The sequence below is a fragment of the Barbus barbus genome, assembly GCF_936440315.1.
Source record: "Barbus barbus genome assembly, chromosome: 30".
Taxonomy (NCBI): Eukaryota; Metazoa; Chordata; class Actinopteri; order Cypriniformes; family Cyprinidae; genus Barbus; species Barbus barbus.
Genome location: NC_136758.1, coordinates 7,960,451 through 7,978,248, shown reverse-complemented (window position 1 = coordinate 7,978,248; position 17,798 = coordinate 7,960,451). Strand labels below are relative to the sequence as shown.

At 37.4% G+C, this 17,798-nt stretch overlaps 2 protein-coding genes across 3 annotated transcripts in view; both read left to right on the top strand.

Moving 5' to 3' along the window:
- Nucleotides 1-683: 683 nt before the first annotated feature.
- On the top strand, nt 684-9,647 carry plk4 (polo-like kinase 4). The gene is made up of 16 exons (XM_079385730.1): nt 684-915; nt 1,622-1,717; nt 1,817-1,912; nt 3,592-3,706; nt 3,929-4,907; nt 5,046-5,131; nt 5,555-5,904; nt 6,054-6,158; nt 7,036-7,138; nt 7,263-7,412; nt 7,495-7,631; nt 7,829-7,923; nt 8,022-8,148; nt 8,258-8,401; nt 8,596-8,702; nt 8,926-9,647. The coding sequence occupies exons 1-16, from the start codon at nt 886-888 to the stop codon at nt 9,023-9,025; spliced, it is 2,820 nt and encodes a 939-aa protein (XP_079241856.1). The 5' UTR covers nt 684-885; the 3' UTR covers nt 9,026-9,647.
- A 547-nt stretch (nt 9,648-10,194) lies between these two features.
- The window catches only part of LOC306850810 (inositol-tetrakisphosphate 1-kinase-like), a 43,695-nt gene continuing 36,091 nt past the window's right edge, over nt 10,195-17,798 (top strand). Inside the window, exons 1-2 of one of the 2 annotated variants that reach the window (XM_079386706.1) lie at nt 10,195-10,494; nt 12,162-12,330. In XM_079386706.1, the coding sequence (XP_079242832.1) occupies nt 12,236-12,330 (95 nt within the window). In that variant the 5' untranslated portion in view covers nt 10,195-10,494; nt 12,162-12,235. Of the gene's footprint in view, nt 10,603-12,161; nt 12,331-17,798 lie in introns of both variants that reach the window. The other variant, XM_079386707.1, reaches the window with a different exon arrangement.

The following is a 17,798-nucleotide window of genomic DNA, read 5'->3' as shown; positions in this document are numbered from 1 at the left end:
CCATGAAAGTGAACCATGAGTGTGTTATAATTGAAATACCGATATACCCCAGTCTTAAGTAGCAATAGCCAACAATACATTGTTTGGGTCAAAATTATCCATTTTTCTTTTATGCCAAAAATCATTAGGATATTAAGTAAAGATCATGTTCCATGAAGATATTCTGTACATTTTCTACCGTAAATATATCAAAACTTGATTTTTGATTAGTAATATGCATTGCAAAGAACTTAATTTAGACAAATTTAGAGGCAATTTTCTCAATATTTAGATTTTTTTTGCACCTTCAGATTCCAGATTGTCAAATAGTTGTATCTCTGCCAAATATTGTCCTATCCTATGCTTATTTATTCAGCTTTCAGATGATGCATAAATCTCAGTTTCAAAAAATTGACCCTTATGATTGGTTTTGTGCTCCAGAGTCACATATGCTATTTCAATGTCATTGGTAATTCGGCTGATTAAAAATGTTTTTAAATCTCTGACTTAACAGGAACATTATAGAGAAGCCACTTTTGCAATTATAAACAAGACCATAGTACAATTAATTGGAGTTATTCTTGAAATATACAGTATAGATACTAAAAACTTGATATCATCGTAGTAAATAAGACTTTTATTTTGACAGACGCTGATTTAGTCTATAATCTGATCACCGATTGGTCAATTTGCACAGCGACGTCGGTTACGTCATTACGCGTTCTAACGGGCGGACTTTTTCAAAATGGAGGAAAGGCAAACATTTTGGAGGGGAATACAAATATACCGATTAAATGCATTTTTATACATCATGCTCAAGTCAACCCATCACACATTTGCGGAAAAATAAGGAATTGTTGAACAGAATTACCGAATCGTCGGACTGAAGAGGTTTATGAAGTGAAAATGAGTGTTTCAATCGGCGACAAGATTGAGGTAAGTAGCGCGGCCGCTTGCAGCTCGAGAGCCATGCAGGCCGATAGACTATTTGATTACATTTTAAGCTTCTTTGTATATTTTAAGTTCCCCAAAACAGTTAAAAGGTTCCCTTGTAGTTACGTCTTTACGTAGGTTTGTTTGACTTTCGTTCTTTCAAGTTTGGGAAACATTGAAAACATAATAAACAAATACGAAGCTTTAAGTCATAATTTTAAAGCAGAAAGTCGTTCTGGACCTCGCCATCTGTTCATCCCTCTGCGGTAACTTATATTAAGTGCATCAAAAGTGTTTTGGGAATCAGGAGCCTGGAGACGGTTGCTAGGCGACGCGCGGTAGCGTCAGTGTCAGGTAGAGTCGCGGGAGGAGAGCGGGAGAGTGATGAACAGATGTCACTGTCAGATGCAGGTAACTAGCGACGCGTCAACAAAGACTGCACACTGTGTGCAACGGGCTGCTTTTGAGCTGTCGCCTTGATCTGTGATCGAAACATGTTGGAAGTCATTCATTCATTCCTGCTAAATTTGACTTCGAAAGCAAATGATCCACATGAGGACCGAATTTTGGCTTCATCTGTGGATCTTAGAATCGAGGTAGGAGATTTAATTCTGAGGTTTAGTGGCGAAGAAACTGTCAAGGGGGCAAGATCGATCTCTTGAAATGTGTTATTCTGTCATCTAATGGAAACTATTATTTTGTGTTTCAGGACTTCAAGGTTCTCACCTTGTTGGGTAAAGGCTCTTTTGCATGCGTGTACAGAGCAAAATCTGTAAACACAGGTTTGGAGGTGGCAATCAAAATGGTAAGAGCACACGGTGCTGTTTAATTAACCATAGTGCCAGGGTTGTGGTTGTACAGCATCTGTTCAAAACCGTTCACTGTGCCCCATGTGTATTTGCAGATTGACAAGAAGGCCATGCACAAAGCTGGGATGGTGCAGAGAGTCATTAATGAGGTGGAGATTCAGTGTCGGTTAAAGCATCCGTCGGTTCTTGAGGTGAGTCCTAAACACTCATCACGGACCTACTGCAGTTCAACTGATGCTCATGTTATGTTACGTGTTCAATGAATCTGAATCAGTTGTATTGACAGTTTGTTTTACTTTTAAATGTAAAAGAAGAATTGTATAGTATTATACAGGTCATTAAAATCCTAAAATGTCACACAAAAATGCTGGAAAATGTTATAGTGGTTTTATTTTGCTTATTTCATTGGCTACAGCGGTGGTTTTCAGCCTTTTTGACTGCAAGGCCCCATTGTCCACATAAATTGTTCCATAAATTACATTTTAAGATTAACTTTTTTTTTTAGAGCTGATTGTGCTTTAAGGTTCCCACTCTTTTTAACCAATGAATTTACATGATTTTTCCAGCTGTTGCTGTAGTAGTTTCCATGTTTGACTGATTAAGGTTAAGGATTTTAAAGAATATATCATTAAAATAATATCTAATTATAATTGTTAATTAAAAAATTATAATTATTTAAAATTATAAAGATGAATAATATATCAATATTATAACGTTAAATATATAAATAAGTATTATTTATAGTAAAATGCATAAATAAGAGAAAAAATAAGATTAATAAAATTAATTTGCATGACTTTTCTAGTTCTAGAAATCACACACAATTAGTTTTAGGATTTTTCAAGACAGTGGGAACCCTGATTCTTCTTCTTCTTCAAAAAAATGGGGGTGAATAATAATAATAAAAAAAATTATATATATATGATTTTTTTAAATATTATTCACCCCCATTTAAAAAAAAAAAAAAAAAAAATATATATATATATATATATATATATATATATATATATATATATATATATATATATATATATATAAATAGCCGTTTTAATATGTTGAGAATTAGTGGTTTAGAGGTAGAACGATATCAGTCTTTGCGAGGATCTTGTTGAAGACATTAGAACACTAATAATTCTATTACACCAAATGATTGATATTTGATTTTAAACAAAATAATAAATAAATAATCGTTTAAATAACTGGAAATGTTGTGGACATGTCAGGAATCCACTGGGCAAAAATTGTGGAAACCCTGACTGCATTAATAGACATGAAAATACAAAATTATATCAAATATAAAAAATTATTTTATAAAGTTAGAATATATAGTAATGAGTAGAATTTAGATTTTTGCATTGTTTCTTACTGGTAGCACTGCAATACTATCAGTATTTTAGGGCAGTTGTGGCCTAGTGGATAGAGAGTTGGACTTGTAACCCGAAGGTCGTGGGTTTGAGTCTCGGGTCCGGCAGGGATTGTAGGTGGGGGAGTGAATAACCAACACTCTCTCCACCCTCAATACCACGACTGAGGTGAGACCCTTGAGCAAGTCACCGAACCCCCAACTGCTCCCCGGGCGCTGCAGCAATGGCTGCCCATTGGGTGTATGTTCACTACTGTGTGTACACTTGGATGGGTTAAATGCAGAGCACAAATTCCGAGTATGGGTCACCATACACACCACTTCCCTTTCCCATAGGGATTGAAGAAAGAACTAGCATGTGCATAACTTATGCAGCAATTGTGGAATATGATGTTGTTGTGCATATTATGCATTTTGAAGTATTTGAAGGAATCCACCATACTGAAGGATATTCATTCAATAAGTAGATATTGACTAATCCTCTTATTTTCTCTTTCTTGACTCAAGCTGTACAATTACTTTGAGGACAGTAATTATGTGTACCTGGTTCTGGAGATGTGTCACAATGGGGAGATGAGCCGCTACCTGAAGGAGAAGAAGAAACCTTTTACCGAGGAAGAGGGTGAGTTCTTCACTTTCATGCACTTACTCACTTTTAAACAAACAATTATTAATATATTAAAATAATCCAAATCTAATATGTCAAAATGCTAAAAATCAATACATTTGGTTTTAAATTGAAGAACGTAAAAAAAGCTTTGCCATAGTTACAGCTAAAGATATTGCGATGTCTTGCCTTTAAACACTGTTTTCAGTTTTTATTTCGATTTTTGTTTATTAACAGCGAGGCACTTCATGCATCAGATCGTGAAGGGAATGCTGTACCTCCACACTCATGGGATCATGCACAGGGACCTGACCTTGTCCAATCTCCTGCTCACCACCAGCATGAACATTAAAATCGCAGACTTTGGTTTGGCAACGCAGCTCAAGCTTCCCAGTGAGAAACACTTCACCATGTGTGGCACGCCAAACTACATTTCACCTGAGGTGGCTACACGCAGCGCTCACGGCCTGGAGTCAGACGTTTGGTCGCTGGGTTGCATGTTTTACGCCTTCCTCACGGGCAGACCTCCCTTTGACACGGACACTGTAAAACACACCCTCAATAAGGTGGTTCTGGGAGAATATCAGATGCCCACTCACATATCAGCAGAAGCTCAGGACCTGATTCAGCAGCTCTTGCAAAAGAACCCGGCCCTCAGGCCCAGTCTCTCCACAGTGCTGGACCACCCATTTATGACTCAAACCGGGCCCACCGCAAGCAAAGACTCTGGGAGCAGTGATGGAGGGTCAATAGACAGCGGCATAGCCACCATATCCACAGCCTCCAACGCCACTAATAGCAGCAGCAGCCGGCTACAGATAAAAACAAGGCAGGTGATTGGACAGCCCTTGCCCAATCGCATGGCGCCGATCCCCAGCCACTCCCATCATTCCACCAGCTCCAGTTTTAAGAGTGGGCAAGATTGGCAGCCACATTTGCAAGATGATTTATCAAGGATGGGTATTGGTAGAGTTCCCATGGGTGCTGACAGCGGAAGGCCTCATTCTCGCTACTTGAGACGGGCGCATTCATCAGATCGATCTGGCGCTGGGTTTAGCAAGACTCCACAGGAGGCGGAGCTGGAGAGATGCCACTCGGAAGAGATTCTTTCAGGGTCCGGACGATTATTTCCATCAACCTCCAGTTACAGAAATGTTCCCCATGGCTACTCTGAGCATGGGCGCCTGCCTTCTCCACCTGTAAAACAGCCTGCAAAGTAAGAGGCGGTGTAATTCCATCAAAAATGAATACAGTTTAATAATGCATTGAGTGCAGTTGGCATATTTGCATTTCATCATTATTACAAGTATTTTTTTTTTTTGTAATTAGTGCTTTTGTGTCCCCTCTTCCTCAGTCCAGGATCATCTTTCTCTACATCCACTCATTCAATGAGACCACAAATGCCTGATTCTCAATCGCAGGCCTGGTTCAGCAGTGATGGTAATATTCCCATCAGAATTCTGAGCTTTTTATAGAATATTTCAGCAAAATTGAACATTCTGGCATCGTTTACTCACTCTTGTGTCATTCTAAACCTGTGGAGCCCCGCACATGACCAGTGTTATTAGTTAACTAAAACCATTAAAATTAGAAAAAAAAAATTACTTAAAATATACTATACTTATTTTATTTCAGCGAGCTGTACAGAAAACATTTCTAATTTTCATTTAGTTTAACTTGCACTAAAATATGTACTAAAACATCTAAAACTAAAAACTGAAATAAATATATTTAAAGATATTTAAAACCCCACAAAAACTCAATTTAACTAAAATGTTAATGGTGAAGTATCTCTATTTAAAAAAAAAATTGAGACATTTCCATTTTGAGACATTTTAAACCTCTAAACATTTTTACTTTCAGGACCGTTCAAAAGGCCAGCAGACCTGAGCAGTCACAGCAGCAGTGGGAGTTTCCACTCTGGACGAGGGCCGGTCGGGACACAAACCTCCTGCAGTGACAAGCCCAGCGGCCTTCACTCTCAGCAGCAACCAAATCTTTTCCCCCACAACAATCCAGGGCCCTGCAGGGAAGATGGGTTTGGATCAGGACACGTGTCATCTCAGGGCTACTCGGACACACAGTTTCTGGGTCCACCATTCTCCAAAGGCAAAGCAAACACAGAGAAGGAGAAAGTGTGTCCTAAGAAGAGCTTCCCTCCACTCTGTGCTGCCAGACTCAAGCCCATTAGACAAAAGACCAAAAACGCTGTAGTAAGTGAAGCCATTTATGTCTTGCCTTGTGAACCATACACCCATTTCACTTTGATTTTAGAGAATGAAGGAAACCCTGAAAGTTATAAGCTAGAATTGTTGACTTAGTCTTAGAGCATGATGTAACAGGGTGTGTATTTTCTCTTTAGGTCAGTATCCTGGATTCTGGAGAGGTGTGTATGGAGCTGCTGAAAGGACAAGGAGCTCAGGAGAGAGTCAAAGAAGTACTTAGGATATCCTGTGATGGATCCATGGTGAGGGACTAAAAACTCAATAATTATTTTAATGTGATTGATGTAATATATACTGTACAAATATTTGGGGTCAGTAAGATTTGTTTCAAAGAACTTTTTTTCAGCAAAGATGCATTAAATTTATCAAAAGTGCCTGTAAAGACAAGTATAATGTTATAATGTAAGATTTCTTTCAAATAAATTGTTCTTTTAAACTTCCTATCATGAAAGAATCCTGACAAAATTGAATCACAGTTTCCACAAAAATATTAAGCTGCACAACTGTTCTTAATATGAATAATGTTTTTGTGCATCAAAACACCATTAGAATGATTTCTGAATATGTTAAAGAAATCTTTTATTTTCACCAAGGCTGCATTTATTTGATCAAAAAAAAATTTTTTTTTTTTAAATTGACATTTTCAGTAGCCGTTACTCCAGACTTCAGTGTCACATGATCCTTCAGAAATCATTCTAATATGCTGAATTGCTGCTCAACATTTCTGTGATTATTATCAATACACTTTTACTATTACATACAGTATTACATATTTGCCAGGAAATTTGATAAATAGAAAATTGCTTTAAAGTCTTACTGGCCCCTAAATTTTAAATTGTAAAATTCATAAAATCTCATAAAAAAAAAAAAAATTATCAAATTTTATTTTCAGATAATTTGTAATTCATACATTTGGATTGCAAAGCAGATTTGCATATTACATTTATTATTATTATTATTATTATTGTAGCATGGATAATAAGAAGGGCAAGAAGAAGTATGCAGATTTTGTTTTTAATGTTGTAGCCTAATGATTATTTGTCATTAGTGGGAAAAATTCTGAAGAGATTTGTAAATCTCTAATTCACATGCTCTTTTTGTTCTCAACTGTGTTTTTAGGTTACAGTGTATCAGCCCAATGAAGGAAAAGGCTTCCCTGTGCTGGACCACCCACCCTCACCACCTGAAGACATTCTCATCTGCAGCTATGAGGACTTACCAGGTAATGTGATGACAAAGCTTTTGAAAGTGTGACGTGTTTAAAATATTCATTATTTAACACCGTTTCTCAGCTAACTCTATTGACATGAAAAGCATTGCATTAAACTTGCTTGCATTTACTGCAGAAAAATACTGGAAGAAATATCAGTATGCCACGAAGTTTGTCCAGTTGGTGAAATCGAAGACCCCTAAAGTCACACTATACACAAAATTTGCCAAGTGCATGCTGATGGAGAACACTCCTAATGCAGACCTGGAGGTGTGCTTCTACGATGGTGAGCAACACGGATGATTTAATGTGCGGTGCAGAGTGTAGCCGATTAAAGGCCTAAAGAATCTTCTGTTTTCGTCCTTTAGGTGCAAAAACCCATAAGACGAGCGAACAGGTGCGTGTGGTGGAGAAGAACGGGAAATCGTATACAGTGAAGGGTGATGTTGGGCTGAGCGGAGTCCTCAGTCCTGAGTGCAGACTCTACATGGAGCTCTCTGAGGAGGTACTGCATCATGTTTTCTACTAAAGCAAGACTTGACATGTTTGAGAGAAAAATTGATGTTCTGCATTTTGATTGGTGCACATTCAATGCTTGCATGTTTATTTTAGGACTCTCAAAGGTCACTGCTTGCTACATTGCTCTTCCTGCTATTATAATGCTAACCAAGATTCAAGCTTGTTATTTGGTGTTTTTCTCAGGGGCATCAAATGTGTCTGTCTTTGGAAGCGGCCATCACTGGCGAGGAGCAGAGAAGTGCTAAAAACACTGCATTCTTTCCCATCACTATCGGCAGGTGAGGCTTAAAATCTGTCACCAGAGCTCACCCTCATGGTTGAGATTTAAAGTCATGCATGAAGTTTGTCTCTCATTGACCATCTTATTCTTCACCAGGAGACCTACCAATCCAGCCTTTTCAGCTTCTCAGCCTCAGTGTTCATCTGAGTCTTGCCCAGCAGCACCTGCAGAGGTGGCTCAGGTGTGCCTCAGTCCGCCCCAGCCACCCCACATCACGCCATCAGTACGTCGTGCATGTACATTATCCCAAAGCACATCAGTTTTGGTATTTTAAAGTGCGTCCCACTCTGAAATGAAATGTTGCATTCAGGATCTTGTGTCTTTTCCTCTAGATGATTTCCTATGCGGGATCGGACTTCACCACAGCTAGTGTAGCTAAAGGCAGCTCACCCCAATCAGGCAAAGATGAACGCACTATTAACACAGGAAAGGTGCTCAAGTCCATTTTTGTGCCAAACATTGGCTGGGCCTCTCAGGTAAAGTGTTTGACTGGAAGGTTTAGAAAGATTTATTTCTTTTTTTTGTTGTTGTTTTTTATTATTATAGTTAAATAATTATAATTATAGTGTGTGAATTTTTTTTTAAATATATATATATATATATAACTGTATATTTATTATTGTATAAGTAGTAGCATTTAAGTGTTTGTTTATTTATTTATTTTTTTTAGTTAACAACTGGTGAGGTATGGGTTCAGTTTAATGATGGATCTCAGCTGATGGTCCAAGTTGGTGTCTCTTGCATCACTTTTACTTCCCCTGATGGACACATCACCAGGTAAAGCTTGTTATTGAGAAATAAATATTAAACTGCATTTGCAATGTATGGAACTTCTATACTGCGTAATCCAATTGCATATAATTTTTTTTAATTGCAAAACAAGGCAGAGGAGATTTATAAAGACTGTAATTGAGGTCTGGTTTTGATTTTATGTTGTGTTCAAGTATGAATGCTGGCAGAGATTCTGTTCTGAATTCTTATGTTTTTTGTTTGCTCTCAGGTATAAAGAGAATGAAAAGTTACCAGAGCTGGTCAAAGAGAAGCTCCACTGTCTCTCCACCATCCTGGGCCTCCTCGCCAGTCCTGCTGTCAGACGCTGACGAGCCCTAAACACACAAATAAACCTGTTCATACGACCTGTGCAACGCTGTCCGAAGCACTTCTGTTTTTTTACGTCATATACTCATGAATGTGCTTTGAGTGCTTGTAAATAAATTTTTTTAAACATTTGTACATATAGTCCCAAAGATTACGGAAATTATATATTTTTATGTTGTACATAATGGGCTTGCTGTCTTCGTGTTGTGTATTTAGTTTGTACGTTGTGCCTTTATTTTCGTGTACCAGATCTACTCAGCACTTCAATGAAATGTTAGCTGTACAAACATACAAGCATTAAACATTGCTGCCTGGTGTATTATTGCTTTTTTGTGTCTTCTGTGTTTATTTAAAGCACATGTGGGCAGGATTTATCATACTGTTCAGCTGGTTACTGATGATGACAAACAGGATATTGTAGTCTTTAACTCCAAAATCTAGAGGTAAGAATATAATTTTTTTTTAGATATTTCAGTTTTTACAATGCAAAAAAATCTCATGCATAAAGTTTTTTTTTTTATATATCTTTTTTTCAATTTTATTTGTGGCGCACTTGTTATATTATGGTAGTACATTTAAGTTTATTTTATTTACAAAATCATGTTTAAAAATTAAATACTGTTTAAAAATTTGGGGTCTGTTTTTTTTTTAAATGAATTCTATTATGCTTCCCAAAGGCTGCATTTGTTTGATCAAAAATACAGAATATGCTAATTTATCCATCAATAAACATTTCAAATTATTATAAATGTTATATATATATATATATTTCTATTATGTTTGAATCATTTAATACAATAAATATGTTGTCTAGAGAGGATTTTTAATACTGTGAATGAGATGAGTTGTAAGTTTATCCAATTATAAACAAAGTAATATACCCAGCATTTCCAGACACCAAAACATACGATTTTCATCTGTTTTAAGATCAAACATTACCAAGAAAATTTAATTATTTTGTATATAATAAAAATACAACCTGTTGTTTACAAAGCCTGATTTACAACAGTCAACTTTTAAATAAGACACTTTGAACGAATATTTTCCATTCCATTCTCAAACATAAATCAGCGTAAAAACAACTACACGAGTGGTTTGAATTTATTGCCTTGTTTTCTGTAAAGCCCCAGCCAGTGCATGAACTTCTCATGGTGACAGACTGCGTTGCACTGGCGCCCCCTTGCGGTACAATTCACAGCGGAGGCACAAAACCTCCTGTCATGCTTTAGGAGGAGCACACACACGCTATCCGGACTGAACTGAGCCCAGCCCCACCTCAGGAGGAGGCTGTGCTCGCTCTCTAGGTGTCTGGATTGAGAGCAGATCGCATCGGATCCATCTGATTATCACCAGAGCGCCTTTAATTCTCAGTCTCAGCGACAGACAGACAGCAACACGAGTCATGGAGACCAGACTGCCCTCCAGCTAGCTAACTGCTATCCGATCGGAGCCCAAAACATGCGCTAGACAGGTATTTACCCTGCTGCATCTGCTCTTTCAATGTGTCCACAGGAGAGAAAACACGACTTGAAGATTTCTGACATCCATCAGTGAGACTTGAGATGATCTGAATCTGAAAGTAGGTGGAGTGCTAGCTTGTTTGTGCTGCTGTTGAATGGGTTGTTTATGGCGGATTTCACGAGTCCATTCCAGGGTCTCTAGTATTGCTTTCTGTTTTCAAAAATGAACAGAATATGTATAAAGGGCAGATTCAACTGTATCCCTATTCTAAAGCAATTAAACCGTAAGAGCAAGGCTTAACCAGAAGAGAAGCATGGGCTGTGTCTCCAATTCTAGTGAGCTGCCTTCCTGGACAGCATTGGTGGGCATGACGGCGCTTTCTAACGATCGGGAAGTTTCCACGCTCTCTTGAAGCATCGAATCTTCGAATCACATTCGAACTGGTCTGTGACTCGTCAAATGTTCGAATCTTTAGTTTAAGACTTATATTAATTTTTGTGGTCGATTATTCGACTAGAACGTTAACTCGCATTTGATGCATCGATTTAGTTTCAGACTGAACTTTTTGTTTTGAATGTTCGAATGAATCAGATGTTGGATGTTGTAGGGCTAAATGAAATTGCTAAAAATGCTCGTGAATGTTTAAATAGAAAGTCTGAATTTGCATATGGATATCCATGGATGATGGACTTAAATGTGTGGGCTTGCAATTGCAAATTATGAATGGAATTCTTAAGTCTAATGTTTAAACTCTCAGATGATGGAATATGTTTAATTAAATGTTTAAATCAGATATTTCAAATTCACAGACGCATCATGTTTGAGTTTCATCTTAAAACTGAAATGTGATGCATCTAATATTCAAACTGAGCTTTAACAACCATAATTAATGCATAATTTTTTTAAAAATATTTTAACATTTGAAATGGGGTATAATGCATTGTATTGTATGATCAAAATGCATCTAATATTTAACATTTATGATGCATCTAATATTTAAATAAAACATCCAGACTCACATGTTATGAATCAAATTTTTAAATCTAAATTTTAAGCAGCTTTTCAAATCAAGGCCCACAATTCTTTGAAGATTGCATTGACTTTATAAACTGAAACTTTTCACTTAAATTTGATATTTTGAATGTTCGAATAAAACATTTTGAATACACCTATAATGCACTGGATGTTTGAATCAAATCTTAAAGAGACGGTTCACCAAAAAAATAAAAAAATAATTCTCTCATCATTTACTCCCCCTCACATCATTCCCAAACCTGGTTGAGTCTCTTCCTTCTATTGACCACAAAAGAAGATATTTTGAAGACTGTTGTTAACCAAGCAGTTCACGGTACCCATTGATTTCCATAGTATGGAAAAAGTACTATGGAAGTCAGTGGCTACCAGCAACTGTGAGGTTAGTCACATTCTTCAAAATTTGTATGACGCATCTGACGTTTAAAATCAGTTTAGCTAGGAAGCTGACTAGGTTTCTTGTCAAAGCCATGGAGATTCACAGCCCAACTTGAGCATTGCTTTGGACAGAACCTGTTTTGTACGTTTACAGGCACATTTAAGCCTATTTATTGCTCAGTGCCGCAAGCTGCATTTCATTTAACACTCATGATGGTTTGTAATTGAAGGTTCTGATAATAATGTCTGTTGGCTTTGCTTCGACAGGGTTTTGTACGAAGACTGTTTCCTGTTTTCACTGGAGTGACACTGCTGTCACATCTGGCCATCAGCAGCTGAAGATGCAGACTTTCCTGAGAGGCAGACGAGTGGGCTACTGGCTCAGCGAGAAGAAGATGAAGAAACTCAATTTCCTGGCCTTTGCAGAGATGTGCAGGTGAGAGTCGACCGTAGATCCATCGGCCCGGATCTCATCCTGCATGCGTTTCCGTGTAAGAGCACAGCAGGTGCCTGTTGCTGTTGGGCATTCGCTGCACTTGTGGTCAGCGGTTCATCCAAAACAGCTGTTTTCTCTGCCTGTCTGTTGCAAGACAGATCGGTGGATCTAGTTGTTTGAATAAAAAGGTGTAACGGGCTTGCTCATACATGGTGATGTTTTCTTCATCGCGCATGTTAGAATGTACTTTGAACTCTGGTTGAGAGAGATCCAGGAAGGTTGCTTGAGGTTGTGTAATACAGTGCAGCATAAGGGCATGTTAACATAAGATGCGTATTAAGACAGTTTTTTGTGCAAGTGTCTCATAAGCAGAAATGGTTGTTTAGGTTGACAGGCTGTGCATGTGATTTAAAGAAGCATGCAAATTCTAAATAAATAATATAGCAAAAATAATACATTTTGCAAGTTTTAAATGGGTTTCTCCAAACAGTACCCCTGTCTGCTATTGGTTGGGTAAATGGATACGCTATTGGTTGAGCTAATCTAGACAGGTTGGGCTGGTCGAGTTACTCGAGCAATCAAAACATAAATTGTTGATGAGAAATTTGTTGATATTTTTTAAGCAATCAATTGCATTTTCCCCCCATGTAATTAAAAAATCTCATGCCTGCAATGAATGAAAGACTTAGAGCTGCAAGTATGAAATATTATTAAGAAAAATGTCTTAGTTCCTATTGTTTTCTTCTTAGTTGGATAATGTTGCTTTATATTTACCCATTTATAATTTTTATTAATCCTAAATAACATTTGAAAGCTACTTAGTTAAATCCTAAAAGGTAAGATGTTCAATATTTATAATACTTAATTATTATAATACTTATTATTACTACTACAGTATTTTTTTCCATGTCAAATTACGGGGTTGCCAGATAGTTACCAGCAAGTAAATTCTCCAATGATGGTTAATATGGATAGATTCACTAATTATTAAACTAAACTAGCTATGAATGTTCTTGAACTAAACGCATTTCACCCATGAATAACTTTTTAAAGGTGTCTCTGCTTAAAAATGAATAGATTAATTTATCATTTAAAACATTATTTAAAAAGTACATGTATTGAATTGGTTGTATTAGGAGGCAACACCCTGAGCATTCTAAAGAAAATGTTTCAGTTCTTATCATTAGTGCTTAAGTGTTTTTTTGTAGGACAAAGCTATATATAGGTGCCAGAATATCACCTAGCACTGAGAACAACTTAGCAACGAAACCGCAATACCCTGGCAACCACTTTAAACACCCTAACATTGTCAGCACTGGTTTGCACACTTATTTTCTCCCTCAGTAAATAAATATATATATATATTTATTTCTAAAGTGGTTTTATTTGTTTAAAGAGGCATCTGTTTTGTTCCATTCACATTGCACATTGTCAAGGGTAGTTTACCTGTTTAAAAACAGAGTGTGCTATAAAATATTCACAGTATTTCCTTCCAGCCTGTGTTTTGTTCTGCTCTGAATGTGTTTTGGTTAAATCATCTCTGCAATCCAAACTATGATACCCTTGAATGATTTTCCGTGGTGCATGTAGGTGACCAGTCTTGGCCTGGCTGTGTTTTAACACTGTGCCAGCACTTTTATTCTCTATGACTTAGCAGTCAGGCAGATTGGTTTACTCATCATTGAAGCGCCCTAGATTATCAGCCAGCAGTCAGAGAGAGAGTGAATGAGTGAGAGCTGGCGGAGCAAAGCACTCTTGGAGGCCGTGCACTTGAGTGTTGTGTTTGTATGGGCCGCGTAACCTGAGAAAACCGAACTGCTGGACCAGCAAAGGGTTAAGGTTACACACAGGGCTTTGTGTGTGTTGTAAATGTGTGTGGTGTAGTGAAAGAATCTGTGTGTGTTTTTTTTTTTTTGCTCTTATGCGTTGCTCGTTGTGCCCCACTGCCACTGTCTCCAGCTGAATGGACAATAGTGTAATGTGTGAAGCCAGCATTGCATCGGATTTCCTCAGCGGCTGTGACTGTGTGAGGAATTGTGTGACTGAGCTGGAGAAAGTAAAGGAAAGCGGGAATACAACAATGCTATCACTGTAAGCGCTCAGCTCTGCCAACCAGTCAACAAAGAGGGATATGTTTTTGCATGTTACACACATTTGTACTGTTTTAAAGGGATACTTTACTCAAATACGAAAATTCTGTCATTTACTCACCTTCATGTTGCTCCAAACTTGTTTGACTTTGAACATTGAAGAAATTTTCAAGACTTTTCTCTGCCAATACAATGACTCATGCTCTCTATTCCAAGTCTTCTGAAGCCATACATTAGCATTGTGTGACAAACAGACTGCATTTATCTTATTGTAAGTCCATGTTTTCTAATGACAAAAAAAATTTCAAAGAGCTTGTGTTATTTTCTTTTATATCCATCATTTTCCCTGAGCGCGGAGGTCTTGTCCGACTGATTCTGGAATGATGCTTTACATTTTCTCTGGTGTTTCTAGTCAAATTAACACATTTACAGAACTGATAATATTACTTTAAACCTATGAAAATGGTTTTAAAAGTACATGGCACCATACTTTCATCACATTTTCTCTTGTCAGCGTTTGACCTAAAATGCAACGCGTACACTGCCGGACATCGACAGATTTGCTGGTGTGCTGCAAAGCAGACACTTTTACAGTTTACAAGTTTATTGCTGTTACTGTGGCAGCTAACAACAACACCCTGCACACATTTGTATGTTTACTTCTATTAAAAAGTTTCAGTTTAATTCAGTCAATCTTTTTACCCCATTTTAACATGGATTTCTATGGAGACTGGAACACGACAGCATCCGGTCAGGAAAAAGGTGGATAGGCTTTGGTGACATCTTAGCTATGGACCATGAGCTTGATGGAGTGACATTCTCAGAATGAGAGCATTTGATTGGACAGAAATCTGTTTAGTGAAACATGAGTCATCTGCATTTTAGATTGATTTTCTGGAAGAGGATTTCAAATGTTGCTACATGTGATTTATTTTTAATTTTTTATCCACATTATTCTACACACGGTACCCCATAATAACAAAGTAAAAACCAGATTTGTGATACCTTTGCAAATTATAAAGAAAATCTGAAATATCACATTGCCATAAGTATTCAGGCCCTTATATCTTTCCCCACCAGCATCTCTCTCTCTCTCTTTTTTTTAAGATTAATTTTTTTGCCATTTTTGCCTTTATTAGGATAAAACGGATCAGAACTGACATGCAATGTGTCAAAAGAAGGAACAAAACCCATTTTATTTTAGCTTCATGCATTCTGTTTTTAATAAATAAACTGGATGTGGGTAAGTTTCACAAAAAAAGCAACATTTTGAACAGAAAGCTGAGAAAATTGTGTTTCTGTAAGAGACTACATCCGGATCAGATTCAGATCAATGATGAAAACACAGATGGAATAGATCGGCACTTCATCAGCACCCTCAAAGCTTCACACTCCTTTACCACTTCCTGGACCAGTAGCATTATTCAGTTTTGATTTATACTGTTTAATGTTTGATGGTTGTTTGTTTAGATATGCATCTTCTTACATACGCAGTCGCTGGTTTCTGCTTCTTATTTGCTGTTTTTTCATCCAGATATTCAATACTCTTTCAGAAGATGTGTAATGGCGCCTCTTACCATACGACAGTGAAAACACAGAAAGCTGGAAAATTCCATCAGTGGCGGGGAAAGAGTTAGAGGGTTCACCCTGAAATTAAAATTGTCATTTAACCTCATGTTGTTCAAGACATTTGTTCATCTTGAAACGCAAGATACTTTTGTTAAAACTTAATCTTTCAATGTCCATCAATTGAAAGTCTATTACACCAAAACTTTGATACTTTAAAAATTTAATGAAACTGTATTTTTTGATGCGCAAGCACAAACCTCATTGATTCTTGCATGACAGCAAGGTGCATTTAAGCTAAGGTTTATCATATTTGATGTGCTCTATGTACACTGTGGGGGAAAAAAAACTGTTACTGGGGCAGTACCTTTTTTAGAAGGTATAGGTACTATTAACTCATTATAATAATATATAATTATTAATTAATATAAATAATTTGTTATTTAATAATATACAATTATTATATACTAATAATAGCATTTAGAGCTCGTATAACTCCACTACTTATGAAACCCACCCTTAACCCATCTCTTTTAGAGAACTACAGACCGGTTTCCCTTCTACCTTTCATTGCAAAAACACTTGAACGAGCTGTGTTAAACAAAGTCTCTGCCTTTCTCACACAGAACAACCTCCTGGACAGCAACCAGTCTGGTTTCAGAAGTGGACATTCAACCGAGACTGCCTTGCTTTCAGTTGTTGAAGCCCTAAGACTGGCAAGAGTGATTTCCAAATCTTGCTGGACCTGTCCGCTGCTTTTGACACGATTAACCACCAGATCATTCCTGTCAACCCTATTGGTAAAGGGCATCTCAGTCTTACCTATCAGATAGGTCCTTCAAGATATCTTGGAGAGGTGAGGTGTACTATTTGCAACATCTAACTACTGGTGTGCCTCAGGGCTCAGTTCTTGGACCACTTCTCTTCTCTGTCTACATGGCATCACTAGGTTCTGTCATTTAGAAACATGCCTTTTCATATCATCATGCTGATGCCATTCAACTCAATCTCTCATTCCATCCTGATGATCCGATGATAGCTGCTCACATCTCAGCTTGTCTAACAGACATTTCTTGCTGGATGAAGGACCATCACCTTCAACTCAACCTTGCCAAGACAGAACTGCTTGTGCATCGTTTCATCACAATTTCACCATCCAGTTAGGCACATCAACCATAACTCAGAAACCTTGGAGTATGATGATCAGCTGACTTTCTCAGACCACATTGGTAAAACTACCTGGTTCTGCAGATTTGCTTTATTCAACATCAAGAAGATCAGGCCCTTTCTTTCGGATCATGCTTCACAATTCCTTGTTCAGGCTCTTGCTCTGTCCAGGCTGGACTATTGCAATGCTCTCTTGGCAGGTCTTCCAGCCAGTTCTATCAAACCTTTACAATTAATCCAGAATGCGGCAGCAAGATTATTTTTAATGAGCCAAAATTAATGCACTTGCTACCAATAGCTGCTCGCATAAAATGCAATGTTTTCTTACAGAAACACCACTGGCTCTGCACCCCTTTACCTAAATTAATTACTTCAGGCTTATGTGCCCTCTAGATCAGTGGTTCCCAACCTTTTTTTCATGGGCCCCCCCTGCGTACACATGGTAATCTGAGCCCCCCCCCCCCCCCCGTATTATTCTTATACACGCCCATATATGTATGTGCAATAATAATAATATTATTATTGCAAATTATTATTATTATTGCACATATTGCATATATTATAATATATTATAATTTTTTTTTTGTCTCTTAGAAATGCATATTTTACATTGAGTTGACAGTAGTAGTTTGAGTTAGGATGCAG

Excerpts from the sequence above, each read along its gene's own strand:
- plk4 (XM_079385730.1), top strand. The coding sequence starts at position 886 with ATGAGTGTTTCAATCGGCGACAAGATTGAG. Across the intron at positions 5,905-6,053 it reads AAAAGACCAAAAACGCTGTA|GTCAGTATCCTGGATTCTGG; the intron begins GTAAGTGAAGCC and ends TTTTCTCTTTAG. Across the intron at positions 6,159-7,035 it reads TATCCTGTGATGGATCCATG|GTTACAGTGTATCAGCCCAA; the intron begins GTGAGGGACTAA and ends CTGTGTTTTTAG.